General features: G+C 43.5%; 6 protein-coding genes across 6 annotated transcripts; 4 read left to right on the top strand and 2 right to left on the bottom strand.

The window, feature by feature from the left end:
• Nucleotides 1-5,755: 5,755 nt before the first annotated feature.
• L199_001662 (uncharacterized protein) lies at nt 5,756-7,215 on the top strand (the record flags this gene model as incomplete). The annotated part of the gene is made up of 2 exons (XM_064887415.1): nt 5,756-5,998; nt 6,064-7,215. 2 exons carry the CDS (start codon nt 5,756-5,758, stop codon nt 7,213-7,215), a joined length of 1,395 nt encoding a protein of 464 aa, XP_064743487.1.
• A 1,844-nt stretch (nt 7,216-9,059) lies between these two features.
• Nucleotides 9,060-11,563, top strand: L199_001663 (uncharacterized protein; the record flags this gene model as incomplete). The annotated part of the gene is made up of 15 exons (XM_064887416.1): nt 9,060-9,163; nt 9,245-9,264; nt 9,355-9,419; nt 9,497-9,595; nt 9,694-9,768; nt 9,863-10,026; nt 10,107-10,164; nt 10,231-10,251; nt 10,322-10,345; nt 10,415-10,504; nt 10,587-10,691; nt 10,766-10,893; nt 11,039-11,208; nt 11,316-11,437; nt 11,519-11,563. 15 exons carry the CDS (start codon nt 9,060-9,062, stop codon nt 11,561-11,563), a joined length of 1,290 nt encoding a protein of 429 aa, XP_064743488.1.
• A 587-nt stretch (nt 11,564-12,150) lies between these two features.
• L199_001664 (uncharacterized protein) lies at nt 12,151-16,094 on the bottom strand (the record flags this gene model as incomplete). The annotated part of the gene is made up of 10 exons (XM_064887417.1): nt 12,151-12,265; nt 12,339-12,598; nt 12,681-12,973; nt 13,053-13,225; nt 13,298-13,473; nt 13,536-13,799; nt 13,872-13,942; nt 14,003-15,585; nt 15,659-15,801; nt 15,882-16,094. The coding sequence occupies 10 exons, from the start codon at nt 16,092-16,094 to the stop codon at nt 12,151-12,153; spliced, it is 3,291 nt and encodes a 1,096-aa protein (XP_064743489.1).
• Nucleotides 16,095-16,545: 451 nt separating this feature from the next.
• L199_001665 (serine/threonine-protein kinase SSN3) lies at nt 16,546-18,696 on the top strand (the record flags this gene model as incomplete). Its single annotated transcript, XM_064887418.1, has 10 exons — nt 16,546-16,628; nt 16,704-16,744; nt 16,801-17,138; nt 17,208-17,312; nt 17,407-17,719; nt 17,845-17,994; nt 18,085-18,145; nt 18,220-18,387; nt 18,449-18,529; nt 18,588-18,696. 10 exons carry the CDS (start codon nt 16,546-16,548, stop codon nt 18,694-18,696), a joined length of 1,449 nt encoding a protein of 482 aa, XP_064743490.1.
• A 1,408-nt stretch (nt 18,697-20,104) lies between these two features.
• On the bottom strand, nt 20,105-20,707 carry L199_001666 (uncharacterized protein; the record flags this gene model as incomplete). Its single annotated transcript, XM_064887419.1, has 1 exon — nt 20,105-20,707. The coding sequence occupies one exon, from the start codon at nt 20,705-20,707 to the stop codon at nt 20,105-20,107; it is 603 nt and encodes a 200-aa protein (XP_064743491.1).
• Nucleotides 20,708-21,611: 904 nt separating this feature from the next.
• Nucleotides 21,612-22,797, top strand: L199_001667 (uncharacterized protein; the record flags this gene model as incomplete). Its single annotated transcript, XM_064887420.1, has 6 exons — nt 21,612-21,630; nt 21,717-21,842; nt 21,911-22,151; nt 22,237-22,388; nt 22,503-22,620; nt 22,677-22,797. 6 exons carry the CDS (start codon nt 21,612-21,614, stop codon nt 22,795-22,797), a joined length of 777 nt encoding a protein of 258 aa, XP_064743492.1.
• Between the last annotated feature and the right edge of the window lie 642 nt (nt 22,798-23,439).

Below are 23,439 nucleotides of genomic sequence, written 5' to 3' on the forward strand. Positions count from 1 at the left end.
GGTATGATACGATGTTGGTTGATAAGTCGTTAATTTGTAACTTCGTTACATCCCATCCATATTCAAGTATAGTATAGGATGTACAACTGTAATCTTCTTTTCAATATTGATGCGATCATTTCCTACTGATATGGTTATATGGAGATTCGCTATGTTCTCTCACCCTCGGTCATAAACACTAACTCTCGATCGTGCAGATCGGATTCAGATTGACCGCAGTATAATCCCCGAATGAGGATGATTAGCAGTGATGATCTGTGCGTCGATCGATAATCGTTTGAACTGGATTGATCTGGTCGAACGAGCTACTCACACCTAGCCAGTCGGTATCCGCTCCGACATCATCCTTGGGTCACGGGAGTCATTGACGAGAGAGGGAGAGGAATGTATGATTCGAATTGCTATCTCTCAACGCAGAAAATTGGTCAGGCTGGGCTGGCCGAGTGAAGATGATGGGCCAGTTCGACCTTTCTGACGCAGAAGCTAGGAGGTAGGGAGCTGTTTCATAAAGTCGTGGTAAAGTCATTGATCTTCATGTTTTTGATGGTCGACAAACCAAACAAACTACGCTAAAAGGACTGATCGGCATAATCACTGATCCATTGATGGATCCATCATCCATCAATTCATGATGAATGAAAGAATTTGATGGATATTCGATAATCGTGTTCTTCAATTCCCTTAAATTTCTGGGTTTTCTGTTAGACACACCTACACACATTTATGCAAACGCACACACACACATGTGAATGACACTTGGAAGGAATGTTTGTCAAAGTCACACACACCAGCTTGGTCATACAACTGATGAGCCATCATCGATCTAGACAGACAAGGAAGTCGAATCTCTCTTCTTGGATCAGGTCTGACCGAAGAAGGAGAATAGAATATTCTTCTTGTTCGGTAATCCGATCATCCAATCGAATAGGACAGGATAAAATTAAGAGGTATGTGTAACAGTGCGCATGATTGGAACTGGACTATTTCTATTTGAGCTTGATCTTGATATTTGATCTGATTCACATTCAACGCACAGAACTCATCATTCTGTTACCTGACAAAATGCATACTTGATTATAAGCGATGAAACCTTCTTCGATACAACCAAGTTGTAAGATATGTAACGCTTCCTAACGTCTTCATGTAATTGTGACTATCTACAAGATGACATGACATAGAGACTAATAAATCCATCGCCGAGATTCCCGCAGTACTTGTATACGGCTTGTGCATGACATACCTATATTTATATATATAATATGATCGTAAAGAAGCTTACAAGTGTGACATCCCTCGTTAACACATGATTGATATTCATATCATACCTCAAAACGACCTTCGACGGATCAGTCATAAAACATACGACTAGTAGCAAACAGCAATCATAGGATTAGATCATCAACACCAACACCAACACCATCAAAAATTTCAAAATTTCACTTGTACCTTGTTTTGTCGAAAACTGATCAGCGCATCAAAAGCAGAATCAAGACATCGATAATCACCATATCTTCTCGCATACTAGACTGACTATACACGGTACATGTATAGATAGAACCTCCTTTCGCACTCCAGTCACGCTCTCGCCTTTCACTCACCCACTTTGAAGAAAAGTATTAATGATTCAGAGGCCTAGAGATACCTTTGGCCTCGTTGTCGGTACCTGTCTACACAACATCACTTCACCATCTCATCAGACGAGCAACAAAAGCAACAATAAAATATAACATAAAACCACTTCACTTGCTATTCTGATTCTCGCTCCCATAGATCATAGACCTCCTCTTCTTCTTGCATTCGATACCTTGCTCATCTATCTATATATACATATAAAAGAGGTCAAAAGAGATCCTCAAGTAATCCGCCCTATCATACCCAAAATAAAAGAAAAAAATCGAGACTTCTCGCGAGGTGAGTGAGAAGAAGTATACGATACACACACATCCAAATACGCAGTACATATGTATAACACACCCCCTTGATCATGCTACATCCTCGTCGTACCTACCTCTTACAGAGTATATGAATACATGCATAGAGTACACGGCTGATACATTTATTTCACACATACCCACATAGGATATATAATCTATCGATCACAGCCACCCCCTTCTCCATTTCTTTGGTGAGTGTGTGGTATACATCTGCCTAGAAGTATACTCGAATGTATCGATTTGCATCCTTGTCATACCGGAGGAAGATGTATATCTTGATTAAGTGCTTACACACAGACAAACTTCTTTTTTTCACTATAACACATGATCGCGATCACACCGATCTTAAAAATCCTCCTCAACATCACTCGCTCTAACTATCTCACTCATCCCCACCTTTCATCTCCCTCTCTCCCCTCGGACTTGATACTCTTATCTTCGGTTGATAGAGGTCCCTTAGCAGACGATCTACCGGACGTGCGTCGTACGACGTTTCACCAGGGGTCAAGGATCACAAATACTGTGTGGATTTGGAGTAGTAGAAGTGTTTGCAGGATAGGATAGGCCATTTGAAACGACTGTCTTCTGTAAGCTTGAGATAGACTCGTCTTATCACACATATTCCCCTTCTCTTGCTTTCTTCTGACTCCTAAATCATCGCCTCTTCCATCTCGATACAAACACGAAAGAGATATATAAGCTCCTACCCTTCACCCGTCTCTCGGTGTTCTTCCCCTTCTCAACCTTAAGCTTGATTATTCCTGTTAAATCTACCTTTTCGCTTTGACCCACGATCTATACTGGAGAGATTTACAATATCTCATCATACCATAGCATACTATACCATACTCACATCAATATTCGTCATCCTTATCCAAAGCAAATCTATCCGATTCATTTTATCGCAATCAACGATTAGGTCTAACGAACTCTTGGGATATCTACATTATCTCTTCCGATAGAACATCAGTCCGGAGAAGTCAAGCAGTCAAGCCGAACCGAGTGAGTTTATCGATACGATTCCCACATTTCGAGTGACAAATGACACTATACTGAGACATGAGGCTGGTTTAGCGTCCTTTATTCTGACCATCTGGTATATATTCTAGACCGTCGGAGAAGAGTGAGTAACGCTTCCCTGTCATGTCTTGTCTTGGTTTGGTCGTGTCGTTTGGGAACATCTTGATACCTACTTCGAACCTCTATCTCTTTGTCACATACGACCTACAACCCCAGTCTCATATTATGGCTTGAAGATAGTTTGGATTGTGCCTTATCTACCTTTCTTCTCAAAGAAACATTTCATCAGACTAGCGCGAGGTAACCGATTAGATCCATGTACGTCCAAGGACGATGATGTGATCCGCGTCGATCCTTTTTCCTATCCGTCTGTTGAGAGTATTGCCCAATTGCGTAAGACGTCGATCGTTAAATGAAATTCAATTTATCTCCCTTCTTCTCTCCACATTCCTCGGACCGTTCTGAAAACCTTATTTCACGCCCCTCTTGCTCCCACTCTACGAGTTCAATTAATCCTTGTACTGCTGCTGCTATTGTTGCTGCTACGGGGTTTGATGAAAGGACTAAACTTTATCGCTGTATGGCGATCTTTCTTACGCCATACCAAACCATACCATTTTGTCAAACGCGCAGCTCTATGTGTGACGGGAAGCTAAGCTTTCATATGCCTATGTTTATTGTCTGTGGAGTAGAAGGTGGTTTGGTTTATCAGATCTGGAATCCTGTTTGTTGGCGCTCTGGGAATGGGAATGGAATCCGCGATCTCGATTAGGTTAGCCATGAACAGGAAAGCTAGGTCGTGTTGGAAGATTGGAAGAAACCACACTAATCTTGCTAAATTGCCTTGCCTTTTCTCATCAACCACTTTATTTCCGTTGGACTATTTTCACTTTCATCATCAGCCTCGGAGTCGGACCTCAAGTCTGTGCAAGACCCGAACTTACCATTCTTTTTTCTCATCCTAGTAGACGATACGTTTCTGGGAACCCCGCATTACGAATTACGTGTCAGTTCGAAAACCGTAGCCGTAATCCGATTCTGGCGAGACCCTTTTGTTCGACTTTGCCTGCCCTGTACGGTACTCGTATTCGTCGTACTCTTGGATCGAGACACCCGGTTCATCCGAGAACCAAGATTCAAGAATCCGATCGAATACTACCAACAAGGTGAGCTGAGATTTGAGTTTTGCTCTAGTACTACTGTGATTTTCTCTTTTTTTCTTTTGGAACGCTGGGCATATCTCTCCGAGATATAGCCACTTTTTGGCTGGCTTGAAAGGATAAATCTATACTCTATTTCGCTCTCTCGTTAAGATTATATCATCTATCAGGGTCTTTAATCCATTTCACCGTAGTTTGCGGTCTCGCTTGAATTTTGGTTCCTTTTTCAAAAGTGATATGTCACCTATATGGCGCGTATGTGCCAAAATATATCGAAAACCCACCCATACGATGTAACGCCGAGCGTGACATGGTTATGGGAAGTTAGACCTCGCCTTAACTGTAAATTCACCAAATCCTCCTTTTCACGTATGCTCTCTCCTTGAATTTTGACGTTATTTTGGGTGCTTCTTGACCTTATCAGGATCATCAGGGACGTGCAGCCATGCAAAGCAACTGCATGCCGCTCTCCGTGATAGTTCACAATTTCACTTTAGCACCAAGGTTGATTTTCTAATAGTCGATTTTCGTATTTTTCGTTTGGAGGGGTTTATTTGGTACAGGTTTATGGGACGTGACGTGACACGTTATCGAGAGAAATCCTTAATCTCTTCACCTCATGGGTGGATGGTCACCCTCTTCACCCTTTACAACCTTTGGCGTTGCACGCTGTTCTTCCTATCCGACTAATCCTCAATCACGCTTGACTTGATCTGTGAACGTAAAAAGGTGCACTCAAATCAATGGAGTTGCTCATTTTACCTTTAAAGATCAAGCTATTCTTTTGACCCGCCCCACCTCTTACTCTTGTTGAATTGTAGCTTCTGGCTTGTCATTTTTACCTTTGATTTTAGATTTGATGACTTCAGCGTAGTTCATCCCTTCCCAACTCATCTCATCCTCATCTGAAAATACGGCGTTAGACGGTGTCTCGGTTCGCCTCTTGTAGAGAACTCATTTCTTTCTTTCAAACTGTCTCTTCACTCGCTCGATATACTCTCGCTTTTCTGTGTCTCTCTCAACGAACGAACGAACATCAACTCACGCATCTTTTGGTTCTTTCGCATCTTCACCATCACTTATACGACCCTCAACACACATAACCAACCAATCAACCTGCCTTCTCTCGTCTCGTCATCAACTCGAAACTGCCCAACTCAATCGGTCAATTGTTTCACATACGCCTTATCCCAAAATAACTGAATTGATTCATTCTTTACTGGTTCGCCCGGTCATTTCGTCATCAAACCAACATTGGGTTATCATTCTAATACCGCCTGGACCAATAACTGCCTACCACTCACGACCATAACAACTCGACCTCTAACGGGCCTCATTGAAATCGTTACCGATATCCTGTACCTACCCAATTGGACATATAAACCTCGCTCAATCTCCCCTCCCCTTGACGATCTCATCCCTCACACTCGTCTCACTTTGTATTTGACCCGACACAACAACGATTTCACATTTATCCCCCGAGCAGGTCTCACTTTTTCGTTCCTCTCTACTGTCTCCAGTAACAAAGCGCATCTGCCGATACGCTAGTCACCACTTCTAGATCTACCTGAAACCTTTTTTGATTCATTTCCTTATTCTTTAATCTTTTCACCTTTCATCACCTCCGCTCATACAATCAAGATGCCCCCCACTGCTGCTGTCAAGTCTGCTCGATCTTCCATATATGGTTGGACCAAGAAGAGATCAGTATCACCATCCTCTTCATCGCAGCAATCTACCTCTCAGCCAAAAGCAAAGATGACTCAACAGCCTCAGCATCACTATTCGCAACCTGCTATGCCAGCTCCTAGAAGGCCGGAGGAAAGCCCATATTTTGAAGAGGACTACAGTGATGAGATCATCGCTTACATGCACTCTATGGACGTGAGTATTACACCTTCAATCCTAACACAAGGTGAAGAGATTCTGATAGAGCCCAACCTCAATAGAATTCTACCCTTGCCTCTTCCGAATTCATGGACATGCAACCTGAACTCCAATGGTTCATGCGACCTTACCTCATTGATTTCCTCATTGAAGTTCACCAGCAGTTCCGTCTCCGTCCCGAAGTCCTCTACCTCGCGATGAACATTGTCGACCGATACGTATCGAAGCGTGTGGTCTACAAGAAGCACTATCAGCTTGTTGGATGTGCCGCTCTCTGGATAGCGGCCAAGTTTGAGGACGGAAAGGACAAGGTACCACTCGTTAGGGAATTAGCCGAGATGTGTTGTAAAGCCTACGACGAAAGTGCTTTCATCCAAATGGAAGGTCACGTCCTCTCAACCATTGGATGGAACATCGGTCACCCCTCTGCTGAAGCTTGGTTAAGGATCAACACCACCGGTCACAACTATGAAGATCCCAAAGTACAGAACATGGCCAGATTCCTAATGGAGATTACCCTCTTCCACCGTGAATTTGTTGGTATTCAATCTTCCCTCGTCGCCTCTGGTGCCCTCATGCTCGCTCGATTCATCTGCGGTAAAGCTCGAAAAACAGTAGCTCAACATGATAACGTTACTGTTCGAATCGCCCTCGCTATCGATAAACACTTTGCCGAGAAATTGGAAAATGTCTCTGAGATTGTTATCAGGAAATACGCTCCTACCTATTACGGACGATGTTCCACCATCTGTCGAGAATGGTACCTATCAGGTAGAAGATTTGTTTACAACCCTGAAGCACCTGCTACTCCCGTTTCCACTAACCTCCCTACTCCTGGACTTGCACCTTCCGGATCAGGTGGATGGCCATCGAAACGAGGTTCATGGGCCACTGGTTCACCTGGTGGATCCATCTCTTGCGCTTCGTCTGAAGCGGGTGATGATGCTCCTCTCACTCCGATCACACCTGTTCATTCTCACAACATCGACCCATTCTCTGTCGCCTCCAAGGAAAATATCGCACCTGCTGTATATGGCTCGAACCCCTCCGCGAGCATATCGAAAGATTCAGTATCAAGTGTCAACGTCAGTGTCTCAACGACGGCTAAACCACTACCCCAGCCACCTGTTTACACCCGTCCGGCTCTGCATGCTTTACCGCCTGTGGGAGATTTGTCGTTACCGAATCGATCGATGAGACGACTCAGCAATTGATCTTTAGATCTTCGAATTTGACTTTGACGACGATAACGATGATGACCTTTTCTTCCCTTTCCGGCATAATCTGGCATTTATACCTATTTCGTATTTGCATATAACCCACAAGAGACAACATATATCAATCTATTGCATATCACCCAACCCAACCAATCAATCAATCACATATATACACCATCATACATATACATACCGCCAATTCAAGAGATCGAGACGCTTAGAGAGACAGGCAGATGGAAAAAGTTTATACGACATATACACCTATATCTTTAGTAATCTTTCTTTTTTCTTGACTCTTGGTTTTCCGTTTTATAGATATTTCCATATTATTTGTTGAGTATCATATAACATATATCATACATTATATATTACCATTATCATATCGTAGCTACAATATTATTATTTTATGTTGATCGTAGACTTACTCCCAGTACTACTTATGATGACGATATGCGACGACCACATCATGGGTCAAAATCTATGACAAAATCATTACTCTGGTATCATCTGCATCACACTAAATTTGCGATCACGACTGATTGAGTGATGCAAGCATCATGTGATTAACGCACATCTCACTATGGTTGCGCGATGGGAAGGTACATTCGATAGAGCGATAAAAAAGACAGTCGCGTTTAGGGTATCTCGATTTTTTACCCTTTTTCTTTGGTCTGTCTGGCGGTTAAGAACGGACTGTTCCAATCAGCCAGACCAAGCCACTTGCACAAAGCCTTTCCACACCTTGTTCTGTGATCTGATCTTGATTGATCGAACTTGCTTTTGATCCGAAGAAGATATGGTGGGCATCGATTATATGTACGTACATACAGTCGGCAGTAGATACAGAATGATTCCGGGGTAAGATGGGATATAACTGTACGTGAGTAGCGAAAACGTTACACGGATGGATGAGAAGTGCTTGTACCTTGGACCGCACGGACAGGGGGTGAGAATTGCTAGCCTGGATCCTGAGAATTCGGACTCTGCGGAGAAGGACAGTCAGGAATGGGATGGGATCTCTCTTATTCTTTTCCTATAGAACAGAGCAATCGTAGATGACTACTTCGTAGCGAAAAAGGCACATCTACTGCATAGGTCAACCTCAAGCTGCGATTCATTGAATCCTACCAAAATTCAACTTGATAAAATATTTCGTGTCACATTGTCGATGGACATATACTGTACTTTTGTATATACATTACATCAGTCTCAACGATATAACATCCATCGCATCTTCTGCGATTTGCGATGGAATTTGTTCTCCATGTCACAAAAGAACATCGGTGCAGCATATGGATTGGAATCAGTTATAAGATCACTCGTAGTACAATGGGTTGTTTAATATGGTAGTTCGAATACGAGACTAGTTCGCTTCGGTCGAGGTGACCTTGCTCTTGGTCTGATCTCGGTTAGATGGCAAAGAGCGACAACCATCGACACGACGAGTATGACATACATGTCCGATACCATCATGATAAGATAACCTATTTGGTCATCACTTTGACCCTCATGAGCCATCGCATGACTTGAGCATGCAAGTCACGGCATAGTTGTGACTGCTGACTACTGTGGTGACGAGGACATGTTAAGCGTCGAGTAGATAGATGCATTCACCTATGATCTATGGGATTCCAGTCCGATATGCTCCGGGCGGAAATGCCGGAGTTATCCCCTACTCGTAGAATTAACGAGTCGACCAATCGCACTCTGCACTCTACTGGCCCCGCATAACCCCACTTGACAAACTCACCACCTACTCGTACATCTCACCTCTTGCATTCATTGCATTCATTGCATATCATCCATTCATCCACCTAAAAAGTTGTAGCAAACTACCCAAAATGCTTACTCAGTCCTCTCGAATCCTCCTCGCCAGATCATCTGCACCGAGATCATTGCCAGTTGCAAGAGCAGCGGTGTCAACCTGGGCCAATGTTCCTGCTGGGTGAGTCATCTCGATGTCGTTCGATTGTGTATCAATCTGAGAAGAGAAGCTGATGATATCTCGCTTTTATCACTCTATCAGTCCACCTGATCCTATTCTCGGTACGTCCTTTTCTTCTTGTGTCATCAGACCTGCGATCGATTTACCGGATGTTTATGCTAACACTAATGATGTTTATGCTATGCAAATAGGTGTAACTGAAAAGTTCAAGGCCGATAAATCACCAAAGAAGATCAACCTCGGTGTCGGAGCTTATGTACGTTGTCTTCCCTTTTACTGCTGCCGCGTAGATCGGGGTCCGAACGGCTGCTGACTGAAAGTATAATGCCGTAGCGAGATGGTCAAGGTAAACCATATGTTCTTCCTACCGTTAAAAAAGCAGAGAAGATCCTCTCGGATGCTATGCAAGATAAAGAGTATCTCCCTATTACCGTACGTTATACCTTTCTGTGTTACCAGCTGGATCGTACCTCCTACTCCGAGGGTTGCCCCGAGCGGAGCTGACTGAGTTCCTCGTATGATGTATATAGGGGTTAGCAGACTTCACAAAGCTCGCTGCTGAGTTGGCTTATGGAAAAGACTCGAAACCCATTGTAGAGAAACGAGTAAGTACCGACCAACTTCTCTTCGATCTTTTATCTAGGAATATGATCTTCTTGTCAGATATATATGCTGATATGACAATGGCGTACCGTTTAGCTCGCCATCACCCAATCTATCTCTGGTACAGGTGCACTCCGAATTGGTACTGCCTTCCTTGCTAGACATTACCCAGGAGCCAAGACCATCTACCTACCTACTCCTACATGGGGTAACCACATCCCCATCTCCAAGGATTCAGGTCTCGAGGTCAAGCAATACAAGTGAGCCAGCAGCTAGCTTTCACCTGCTTTTACCTGAAAAAAATAAGCCTAAATAGCTGATGTGCAACGATGTTATATAGGTACTTTAACAAGGAGACCGTAGGACTTGACTTTGAGGGTATGAAAGCTGATATCAAGGTGAGCTGGCGTCTCCTTGCGAATCTTGTTTTTGATATATGCTTATGACAGAATATCTGTTGATAGGCTGCGCCAGAAGGTTCAATTGTCAGTCAGGTTTCCCTTATTGATCGCATCCTGGATCATTTCAGCTGATTTATATTCCAACTGCACTCAGATCCTTCTCCATGCTTGTGCTCACGTGAGTAGCTGGTTTCATTGGTGTACAGTGGTCTGCTCTGACGGAAGCTGACTGCTATATTGTTTTCAGAACCCTACCGGTATCGATCCAACCGAAGCTCAATGGAAAGAACTCTCCGATATCGTCAAGGAGAAGAAACACTTCCCATTCTTCGACATGGTGAGTTTCCATTCCCATCCTTCTCTTTTTGCTGGGTTTTCTAGAAGAAGGAAATGTGCTGATGGTGTGCACGTGTCATTAGGCCTACCAAGGTTTCGCTTCCGGTGATATCCTCAAGGACGCTTTCGCTGTTCGATACTTCATTGAACAAGGTCATCAACTCCTCCTTTGTCAATCTTTCGCTAAAGTGGGTCTTCATCGCTTTTCCAGCTAGCTCTAAATAGAGATTACTATAAGCTGATGGTATATGGTGTAATATAGAACATGGGTCTTTACGGTGAACGAGTCGGAGCTATCTCATTCGTCTGTGAATCACCCGAAGAGAAAGCTAGAGTGGACTCCCAATTGAAGATCCTCATTAGACCTTTGTACTCCAACCCTCCAGTCCAGTGAGTATGGGTAATCTTATTCGTCGCTACTTCCATCCTACTACAATTTTCATTGTTTTGCACGTACCAAGCGAACTTGGAGATGTTCTTATATAAGCAAGTCAATTGAACGAACACTTACTGATGATTCACTCTACTCTCACAGCGGTGCACGACTGGTCAGCACCATCCTCTCATCCCCTGAACTCACCCAAGAATGGCTCGTCGAAGTTAAAGGTATGGCCGACAGAATTATCGAGATGAGAGAGAGATTGTACAACAAGCTCGTCGAGTTGAACACTCCTGGGGAATGGGGTCATATCAAATCGCAAATTGGTATGTGTCAACGTCTCACACACATTTGCACTATAATTACATCCATCCAAATGCGATAAGACATTCAGAATTGTGACTGATTTCTGTGAGATTTGATATTTGAATAGGAATGTTCTCCTTCACTGGATTAAAAGCTGAACAAGTCGATGCCTTGGCTGAAAAAGCTTCGATCTACCTTACGAGAGACGGTAGGATCTCTATGGCTGGTTTGAACAGTAACAATGTTGATGTGAGTCATATACGAAACATGTGGTATCGTGAATGTTGTGATGATGTATGCTGACGATGTTTAATTGGATTGGTTGAATAGTACTTTGCTGAATCAGTTTCGAAAGCTGTTAAAGGTGAACTTTAAGTTTACATCAGGGATTAAGCATATGACAGATGAAAGATGGAAGAAAAATAGAAAGTTATAAAGACCAAAACCAAAAACCCTCTTATGTATGATTACTATGGTTACACTTGGTACCAACTCGTACGTATGCTTGGGATTTGGATATAAATGATTATGCATATCATATCATATCGTTTAGGTATCAATTGGGAAAATATAAAAATCCAGGAATATAATGGCCCATTGAAATATGTTCGAGCTGTTGATATACTCAGTATCTTACCCTATCATAACTCGTATAGCTTATACAATATTTTATTGATCTTTGCTGACTCGTCTGATTCTATGGAATTGATCTGATTTGAACTAATGAATTTATTCAATCATATCGTTGAAAACCCACAAATACCATAATCAAATGATTTATGACCTAACTAGTTGTACAGTATAACCATATAATCATATAACCATAAATCAACACGAAAGTCAAATCAAGAACGGGGACTACAAGCGAAAAGCAAAAGAAGAATGTCCAAGGGATCAATCATAAATCAAGAGTAGTCTGATTCATACACATATCATACCGTTCATCACCACAGAACTCCGTTCTATTTAATATATTGTGCTGCGACATCCACGCAAACCTGTAAGAAGGTGCCCAAACATCCTTGAGGGGTAGTTGACGATATGGTTTGTTTGGCAGCTTCAGTTAAGAGGTTGATACTGTGCAACAAATCAATCAAATTAGCTATCATTCAGTATTTCCAATAGTCTTGATCTTGATATTTGGACTCACTCTGCTTTACCATATATCTTCCTGATTTCAATATCCGTCCCATTCAAATTCGCTGGAAACCCCCAAATCGTCTCTTGACTTATCCCAATATCAACTATAACCTTCGATTTGATAGAGGGTAAAACCATCGTTACACTAGCTATCAAACTGTTGGTCTCATGTTGGAGTTCGTATACGATTGGATGTCGGAAATTGACATATTGTAATTCTGCACGAAGACGTTGTGAGACGGACCATAATTGACCAACTGTCTGGACGAGCTACAACGGAAGAACAGAAGATATCAGTATTGGAATATCTATACCTTTAGACAGTGGCGTTGTAAACAGAAACAAAACTTACAGAAGACAAATTATCAAAACTATCCGCTTTCACACCTTCTCTCAAAGCGATCTTAAGCATCTCGAACAAACCCTCCGTAGGACTCTGTGACGAACTTCCCTTGAGGATCGGACCACCTTTCCTCTCTTTCACTTTATCATAGAGATATTCCAATTGAGCAGATCTCAAATTCGCTACATAATCTTTACACTGGAACGACAGAGAAATCTCATTATCGAATTCCAATTCAAGCAAGTTGGGTGATATCTTGGTAGGTCGCCAGAGGTGTATATGTTGGAGAGAGTTGTATTCTTCTATATATATACCATAATCAATAAATAACGACATATCAGTCAAGATACCATAACATTGTTGAGCGAGATACACACTCACCTTTTAATCTAATCGCATCAGATCTGGTGAATTGATCACACTGCGATTTAGCATGTTGAATAGCCGTCACGCAATCTCTCTTGGTGTCATTCAACTCCTCTAACTTGTTTGTCAAAGCTGTTAACTTCGCAGTTGACTCTTCGAGCTCAGAGCTGAAGACGTTGATTTGAGCCCTATAATTCAACAACCATAATCACCGTAAGCTTTCGATTTCTTGTGCTGAGTTACTATGACCATTCACTCACCCTTGCTCTGTTATACCTTCTTTCAACGCCGCCAACTCTTGTTGATCACATGCTGCTATCTCAGCTACGATCTCTCTTTCTTTCTCCAATTCAGCTTGTAACGCAGCTTGTCTAGCTTTCAGATCGGGTAAGATCGATTCCGTCTGTTCTTGCAACGCAGTAAGTCGATCGTTATCCTGTCATTCCACACAAACCGTTTAGCAGCTGTCTTACTTAAGAGATTTTGACAGTAGCTCACGTCTTGCATATCCTGTAACATCCCTTCAACATCAGGTTTGATAGTCTGCATCAACTGTAATTTCCAATCGTACCACCTCTCTTTAGCTTTCAATTGAGTGTTGGTTTTGAATGACTTGAAAGCCAATTCGAATAGCTGTTTATCCTCATCTGAGGCTGAAAGGTACTCCTGAATCACTGGCGGAGAATCTTCATCGCATCTAGCCTCACACTGATCAAGTTCGGTTTGCCCATTTCGAATATCCTCTCGAAGTTTATTGGCGGCCTACATTCAAACCCAAACCCGTTCGTTAGTTTTAACCACACAGGAGACGCGAAGTGATGTAAAGACACTCACCCATGTGTACATATTCAAGAAGATCGAATTAACTTGAGCTTCAGCATATTCATGTAAAGCAAATTCCCGATCTAAATCCACGAGATATTAGGTTGTCTCGTACGAGCAATGCTATGCAAAGGGAAGCTTACCTCCTCCAGAATATGACTGGCCCAAGATACCTTTCGCAACACTACTCCTCCTTCTGTTCAGTCCTGGAAGACCCTCCATAAACTGCACGCCCGCCATTTCGAGGAATGAGGCCAATGAGATAGTCTGAGGTTGTTCCCACTCTGGTTCCAGTGCTTCCTCTTCCACCACTTGAGGCTCAGGTTCGGGCTCGGGCTCAGGCTCAGGTTCAGGATCAGCGACTCTGACCAAGCTATGTCGACTGGTTGCTGGACTTCGAGCGATTCGCATCGGGGTCCCCAGAGAGGCCCTGGGTGCACCGAGAGATAATCTCGAAACACCCAAAGAAGTCCTAGGAGCAGGTTGGGATACGGGCGTACCACCAAATACCTCTTTCACTTGAGAATCGAGCTTGTTCTTCTTTGCACTTTCTAATACAGCTTCTGGGCTATCTTCCCTTGATCGTTTCTTACTGGCGCTTGAAGGAGCCGAAGCGAAACTTAGACGTTTAGCAACTTCCCTAGCAACTTGCATTCCAGCTTTCTTGGGTGTGGTAGACTTGGTTGGACTAGGTGAGGGTGCAAATACATTTCGTTTCTGTGTGGAAGCAGCTGACTTCTGGGCGGAAGATACGGTAGGTCGAGCAAAAGAGGGTGTACCTGACATTGGGCGTGTGTTCGTAGGTAATGGTCTGGCGGGTGAAACAGTGGGATAGGAAGGGTTTACAGCAGGTGCTGGTGAAGGTGGAGGGAAGTCGATGATACCACCTTGGGCAACAGTCATATCCATACCGTCATCTTCGGCGTCCTGGTCCTGGGGAGGAATGACAGAATGATTGAAGGTGAAAGTCATTGTCTTTTCTCTTCCTTCCTCGTGACTAAATGAATCGCCACCCGAACTGATTGTGTCATCAGGACCGATTATACCGCCGAAAGCAACGGTCTCTTCCATCTCCAACTCGATCTCTCCTTCAATAGCATCACCTGGTCTGAAATTCTCAGCTGACGATCCTTCTGGAACAGGGAACGAATAACCGATTGAATTTCGATTGGACATGGCACCTTCAGGAGCTTTGGGTGGTAACATTCCACCAACGGCTATGGTGAAATCCATAGTCTTTTCTTCGTCTGCTGATCGATTTGAGATATCCGCCTCCTCAGTAACATCCGAGTTTATCGTCGTATTAGCCGCCATAGAGCTTCTTCGGACAATTCCTCCGTATATATTCTGCGTGATATCCATATCCATTTCTTCTTCCTCTTCTTCCTCACTTTGATTATCTACAGCTGAGAGTCTTTCATTACTGGAACCACCAAGAGAGAAATTTCCCCTTTGACCATTGAATTGACGTCCCATCTCTACCGTACCATCCTCTTCTGAGCCAGAATCAGACTGTTCTTCAATTTCCATCGATTCTTCTCCCTGAGTTTCACCTTCTCCTCGGAATACCGATGGAGTGAAGACATTGGGTTTAGCAACAGATCCGATATTCTGGATTGACGATCGACGTGAGTGAGTGGATAAGGAAGACCGTGGTCCACCAAGACTGGATGAAGCAGGAGGAGCGAAGTTGGTTCTGCGAGAGGGCTCGGGATTATCGAACATCCTGTGTAGCGATATTCCATTCAAGATCAGCTATCCAGCCCATGTATGGAGTCTGTGTCGAACATAAAACTTGCCTAACATGAGCGTTGGGAGCGAAACTGACTCGTCTGGATAATGATTGCGAAGCACCGAAGTTGATCGTATGGGCGTATTGCTGTGTGTCATCCCCGTCATCCGTCGGTGTCGGGAGTGGTTTGAGGATCGATTTTCTCGGTTGCTAAGTGTGATGTATCAGCCGCGGTCTGTACTTAGGTTCATATATAACGTGAGAAGCCATGACAGTTTGGATCTACATACAGCATGTCTCCTGGCCTTCCGCCTAGGACTCAAGTCATCGTCCCCCTTTCCCACCTGGAAGCGAGCTTCCCCACCACTATCTGCAGACGCCCTCTGCTTCTGTATCTTGAACTCTCTGTTGGTGATTGGGAGAGTGACATTGTCTAGATTTAGATTGTGTTCAGCGAGTGACACGGACTTGCGTGGTCTAGGTGATTTAGATGCGAGAGACATGGTGAGGATGGGTGAAGGGGTGGAAGTGTAGAGGGTGAAGTGTCGGACCTAAATTGGGGCGAGATATGCCTGATCACTCTTTTGCTGGGGATGCTTCTCTTGCTAGTGGTGGTGATTGATCTGATGGTTGCGAATTATATGGTGAGTATGTATTGTATGTCATCTGTTTGATTACTGTGAAAGTGAATGCTGATATTGAATGTTGACGTTTGTTTGTTTGGTTGGAGATCCCGTCCTCAGCAATGTGACCGTGGGAAAACTGACTGGACAGACGACGCCAAAGTCAGTCGCCTTTTGCCGTCTGACACATGGTTCGCACGTGGTTTCCTTCGCTGATCGTTCTCCAAGTACCTGCTGGGTCATGCAGAGGTTATTGAGCAATCTTTCTTGTGTATCCATGCTCTGCTGGTATCCCACTGGCACTCAGACAGACGACAGCTACACGATCAACATGGCTGCAGCTATGGCCTCGGGCTCAGCTATGCTGGATCCCATGCACTACTATCGTGCAAAGAGAGACAGGGAACGGAGGACGTGAGTAGCATCTCTATATTTTCATATATAACGACGGGAAGTTCGGGCACAGCTGACATAATCTTACATCGTTAGTGTGCTGAAGACGTATAAGATATTAGGATTCATATCATCAGGTTTGTAAGCTAATATCTTCCGAGTATTCACGTATCTGATAGGGACTCGACAATAGGTACATATGGAAGGGTATACAAAGCGGTTTTATTACCTTCCCCATCCTCTTCATCCAACACCAAATCCAGCAGTACCAACAAATCAACATTACCTTCATCTGCCCGAGCGGCATTGTCCATAACCAAAGATAAACTACCTTCACCTACTACATCGACGTCTTCCAATTCCAATACACCGATACTAGATCCCCTGAATAATCCAGAATTATGTATGAGACCTGGCGATTTACCTGCGAAAGAGGGGGATGTGTTTGCGATCAAAAAGTTCAAACCTGATAAAGAGGGGGATGTTTTGACGTATGCGGGTATAAGTCAATCTGGTGCGAGAGAAATTATGGTGAGTAATTTCTCAGCATAGTCAATCAACCATTGTTCATTATTTAAGCTAATTGCAGTGTTTGTGCAGTTAAATAGAGAGCTCAATCATCGTAATCTGACCGCGCTGAGGGAAGTCATATTAGAAGATAAAGCTATTTATATGGTATTCGAATATGCTGAGCATGATTTCCTGGTGAGTAAATAACCTGTCTTCCTATATATAACCTTCCCCTTGTCCTTTTGGTTTAGTCCACAAAACAAAATGGCTGATTTGACTTACTTGATAGCAAATAATCCATCATCATTCCCAAACTACCCGAACACCCATCCCATCCCCAACCCTCCGTCGCTTACTACACCAACTCCTATGCGGCGTCCATTTCCTCCACTCGAACTTCGTATTACATCGTGATCTGAAACCTGCCAACATCTTAGTAAACTCTGCTGGCGTAGTGAAGATTGGTGATCTAGGTTTGGCGAGATTATGGCATAAGCCCTTAGCTCAAGGCGGTCTGTTTGGGGGTGATAAGGTTGTGGTGACGATTTGGTATAGAGCGCCAGAGTTGATTCTGGGTGCTAAGCATTATACGGCTGCTGTTGGTGAGTAATCTCGTCCTCACAACAGACAAGGCTCAGCTATTGTCCTGTTCATCCATATCTGCCCTCTATCTTTGATGAAGACTCATTCACCCAAAGGCCTTGCCAAGCTGACGTACAGTTCATAGATCTATGGGCAATTGGATGTATCTACGCGGAATTACTTGCCCTTCGACCGATATTCAAAGGTGACGAAGCTAAAATGGACGGTAAGAAGCAATTACCATTCCAGAGAGATCAGATGGGGAAGATATGCGAGGTACTGGGTCCAGTCAAAGGTCAGTCCAGATATCTCTCATCGCACTCGCCTTACCCATTCTTCGCGAACTCTGATGGGATGTAGCTGACACCAATCTGGGATACTATAGCCGACCAATGGCCAGGGATTGTGCATATGCCAGAATACAAAACGTATCTATCATCTGGGCCGTAAGTGACTAAGCTCTGTTACCTCGTTACCATCCTGTGTCTGTTCCTGATATCTGACTGGTGTTTCTCTCCAGGTATCCTAACCCCAATCCCCTTCCTACATGGTACCAACATCGGTCATCGTCTTCCCAAGGGTATGACCTCCTCACAAGATTGTTCGAGTGGGATCCAGCAAGACGACTGACGGCTAGAGAAGCGTTGGCTCATCCTTGGTTTCAGGAAGAAGGTGGTGTAGCCGCGAAGTGAGTTATGTCTTATTGCGATCCAAGATACACCTCACTAACAGCTCCTTTTGAAATATAGAAGCGTCTTTGAAGGAAGTACAATCACGTATCCAACTCGAAGAGTAACGCATGAAGATAACGGTGATGCTAAGATGGGATCGTATGTCATCATAAATCCCATCACTTACCAAAATTCTCTACTGATCCGGGTCATCTAGTCTACCCCCTTCAATGGCTCAACCTCGATTACCGTCAAGTAGCAATTTCCGATCTGCGAGTGCGAACTTGACTGCCCAGCAACCTGCGAGGAAGAAAACTAGAATGTAGAGTTGAAAAGGGAATCATATACCTAGAAAGAAGGAAATATCACAGCTGTAGCATTACGAAGAATGACGGAATATCAATTCGCTGTATCTTATGTTGTATCATGATATGTAGCTTGTAACATTACTATTCCTCATTTATTGGTTCATTTTGCTTGGTACTGACATCACTGCATGATCTGTCACGAATGTGTGACCTGCTATATGTGAATATGATCGTGAAGATGTACTGATTCCTGCAGTGCTTCTCCCTTTCACCGTAATACCTTTAGCATCCTGACCTGAAACACCAATATTCCAGAGCCGAGGACATAAATCCTTTGTCCTCGTAGAGAAGCGAGCAGATACTCCGCTACATTGTTTCGAAATGAATTCTGTATGTCCAACCATCCACATAGGATATATAACAGAGACAGCACCGCAAACAAATATTGACTATGGGCACAAATTTCTGGTTCGTTGTCTTAAATCGACTCAAAACACCTTTTTATTACGATGCCGGTAATTAGGAACAGTAAATCCCAATCAAGTGGGCAATCCACGACCAGCGTCAGATCTTGTCAGTGTCCTCATTATACTCACCTGAGCGAACGGAAATGCAAGTCTGCCTTAAAAGGTTTAGCCGGGTGCAAAGATTGTGTAAGTGGATCTATAACACTACTCTCGTTATTATTGACATGATACAGTCCCTTACAGAAGAAGAAATGTTGACAAAAAATGACATTTGTATATTCTCAGATAAGCAGAGATCAACATTCACGAGAATACTATAACTATAAAAGACAAAAGGGGCAAACTGCAGGGGATAAATGGTGTGAAACTTATGATAAAATGTTAGAATGGAGTATACGATCGGAAGTCACAAACTCAGCAAAGAAATTAGGGATTTGGAGAAGTTTTCTAACTGATCACGGAGGCTGGCATATGATGGGTGTCCCTTATCGACCTCGCAAATCTAAACCTGAAGAGAATCAAGAGCTGCCAAAGTCTTTGTCAGCAAATGAGGAAGAAGTTCAAACAGACCCTTCGAGCTTACTTGCCACGCCCAACACTTCAAATCAAGTAGATGCTGCCTCGAACTATACCAGCCGTGTGGATGATCCAAGGGCAGATTACTCGATCGTGGCAGCTGCGCATAATCCGTATGTGTTTCAAGATCTTCCAAATGAAATGGAGTCGTACAATAACCTTGGTGCAACCATATCTGCTAGTGGTACAACAAACCATGTTTTACCTTTTGATTCATCTCAATATTCGTGTCCCCCACAACCACTATATTTGAATAGCCAGCCTCAATCATTTCCGGGCCACAATGAAGGTGTAGGAGAATATTCATGGAACGGGAATGATTATACCGGTGCAAATCATACGCTTGCGCAAAACCAGATCCAAACTTCTATAGACCTCTCACCTCAAGACCGAAAATCTCTCGTATTCTCTTCCCACCATTCTTGGTCTTCTTCCGACATGGTATAGTTACCAGTATCTCCACTTTCAGTGGAATAGTCGAAAAGTTGTTGCTGTTGCTGTTGCTGTTGCTGTTGCTGTTGCGTTCCGAGAAGTGGAAAGTGATCTTGCCACTGAGGAGCGATGCTCATATCAGTGCCACTTTGAGTTTGAGGCTGTTGTAACAGAGGGAAATGACCTTGAAATTCCGGTGGGATGCTATAATTTTCGTATAACCCATGTACATGCGTTGATGGAGAAAAATCGGGAACAGGAAGACTGTCGTAATCTTCGTATGAGTAAGGTGTGTCCAGATCGATATCGGTATTCTCGCCGTTCCAAGCGGTAGAAGCAGGAGTATTCATGGTCAAATCTATCACTTCCCTAGAACCACTTGAGGCAGAATTTATAGATTTTTCTTCTCCCTTCGAGGAGGCCCTTTTGGGTTTTAGTCGAAGCCAAGGTACACCCAATTGTTCATAACCTTCATGATGCTTGAGATACCCCTGCCAATAGGTATTACAGTCACTTGGTCGAATAGTCTGAGGTCGATACTTCCACTTCAACATATTATCATAAGTATTGAACCACTTATCATCTTGATCAGGTGAGCCTTGGTGTGCTTCATAATATTTACTCGAATGTCCGTCTGAAAGCACCTTAAGTCACTTCAGCCTTCCTTACAGAGTATCCTACTGCACTGTACTGCGCATCTCTCTATAATACTCACACAGGCTTGGCACCCTCTCAAGCCTGAAAGTGTCCCCCTACAGTATTTCTGTCCAGATGGGGCGCTATGGGATGGATGAGGGCATTGGCATGTCATTGTCGAACTGCTTGATAATCTCCGAAGTATGCTATTGCCCTTAGTGTAATGTGGATGAGACACTGCACTTTCGTTGATCGTACAATATACGAAAGTTGTCTTTCTAGCTTGTTATGGAGGATCGAAAAATGCTGTAGCATGGAGCAGCTTTATATATGTATATACTGTGCGCATACATATATATGCTGTACCCAGAATTGGCCGTCAAATGGCTCAAAGGATTGCAACTTTGCTTCTCAAAAAGGATGTGCAGTGAAGCACTCATACAAGTCATCGACTATCTTCCATCAATGATAAGGATTTGCATACGATGTGCTTAAGCTTTTAATTGATACTGCAATCACATTAAGGTATGACGAGCTGTACAGGACAAAGGCTCTAGCCACCAATAACCTCAAATTTTGTATTGGTTGATATTGTCAAGGGGATCAGGGGATATCTTGTTAATTTGTGTTGAGAATTGATCATTCCTTTCCTCATCCATCTGATCGTCCTCTTCAAGATCAAAGGATTTCCGTGATCGATTAGTCGATCTGTTAGAACTTCAAGACTGTGGATTTCGAATGATTAGTATATAAAAGGCCAAGAAAGGACTTGTTCTGGTACAACACCTTATGCATATACAGCCATCCGCTATAGCAAGCATTATGTTGATATTCCTTCACAGTATGTGAAGATTTGTCATATTCCAATCAATGGAGCGAAACCATCAACCGAGCTGACAATTTTCTCAGTAGCTTTTTGTATTTTAGGATTGATCGAATTAGTCCTGGGAACCGCCGTCGATCCTTCAACCTACCAAGACCTGGATAAGAGGAAAGTTACGTCCGCACAGCTAATGTCCAAAGAAGGTCCCTCTTATACTGATATAAACACCGGTACGCTATGATGTTTCAACGAGATTTATACAGCAGCAACAGGCTCACGCAGATTTCCGACCTTTTAGCTGATAATCCTATCGTTTGGGATATTCTCCTTGGTGTACAAAGTACTTTGGCCGTATTGACCAAACTTAGCAAGGCCACCATTACCAACCATATTTCCAATTATGGCGAACCCGGTTCATCTGTTGAAAGGGCCACATTCGAAATATACAAAGATGGAGCTTTTAAAAGTTCCAATTACTCGCTTAATGACTTGTACGTCGGCTACGACGGTGGTCTGACGGAGGACGCCTTCAAAAACTGGTCAGTGCTTGTACCGTCTCTCCTGGTATTACGTCGCCGAGGCAAACCTTCTATTCAACTGTACTGATCGTGAAGTCGGATATAGGTGGTGGCGAGGCATGATGGAAGCAGTGATAGAAGCATTGGGAAAGACCGCTGTCAACGTCGCAGAAAAAGATGCCACACCCGAAAACGTCTTACAAATTCTTACAGGCAGAAAAGCCAAGAAGATCCCTGGCGCTAAAGCAGACGATCTATGTGAGTTTCTTTCCGCGATCTGTACATTGTATGGAATTTTCGATAATCGATAGGTAAAAGTTGATTGATTTTGGTCCTCTTGACACCTTGTGGATTTTGCACCGCACACTGTAGTCAAATATACGAAGAAAGCAAATTTCACACCTATAATTGTAGGAGGCGTTGGGATGGGATCAGGGCCTGTTTATCAGGTTGTGAAGTATGCAGAAGGTGATGAAAGAGACACCGCCGTGTAAGTTTCATTCACGAAGATGCGTGTCTCTGACACTGACGAACCTTCATGTATAGGGTAACGTATATGATGATTTATGACAGACAATGGGTCGAACACTCTGCCACGATCTGGGAGATTGCTCAATGGGGGGTGAATGATCTGTATTTCTTGGAGGATGAAGGATCGGTTCCATAGGCTTGCAATAGAGTAATGGAAGTTCAGCACCCAAAACCATGCAGTATATGTTGAGGAAAATCATGTGCGTATAGGTGAATCGCGCGTTGCCAGTCTGCACTTCATTGGCTCACAAGTCATTTCCGATCCATGTATGTACTGTAGATGTTAATATTCCTCTTTCACTCCACAGCCTTGTCGGTCTCAGTGTCATGGCAGAAGGTGGCAACTTCAATAATCTTAGCCTATAAATCTGTGAGGATTGACTTCCCTTCACAGCTTGTCCCCGATTGATTTGCCAGAGGCTCCCCGCCCCATGGACATCATGCACCCTTACTAGATGAATGGAATAGTTTTGCTTTAAAGTCAAATCTGGCACCTAGGGATTCGTAAGAAACTGCACCAATCCGATCAGATCCACTCCATGCATAGATGGTCATTACATCCTCAATCCGAGTCCTAAGCTGATCTTTCACCTAAGATACCCTCGAGTCATTCTCTCCGCATTACTGCTCATGCAGGTGTAAAATTGCAGAAAAAGATCCATCCATCCCTCCACACGCTATCTGATGCCACTAGATCGATTCCGCCACTAGCTGTTTCTTTCGGTTGACTCTTCCCAATTTAGCCGACCCAGCTTCATCTTCCTTCCTACCACCCCTT

The sequence above is a fragment of the Kwoniella botswanensis genome, chromosome 1 (assembly GCF_036426115.1).
Source record: "Kwoniella botswanensis chromosome 1, complete sequence".
In the NCBI taxonomy this organism is placed as follows: domain Eukaryota; kingdom Fungi; phylum Basidiomycota; class Tremellomycetes; order Tremellales; family Cryptococcaceae; genus Kwoniella; species Kwoniella botswanensis.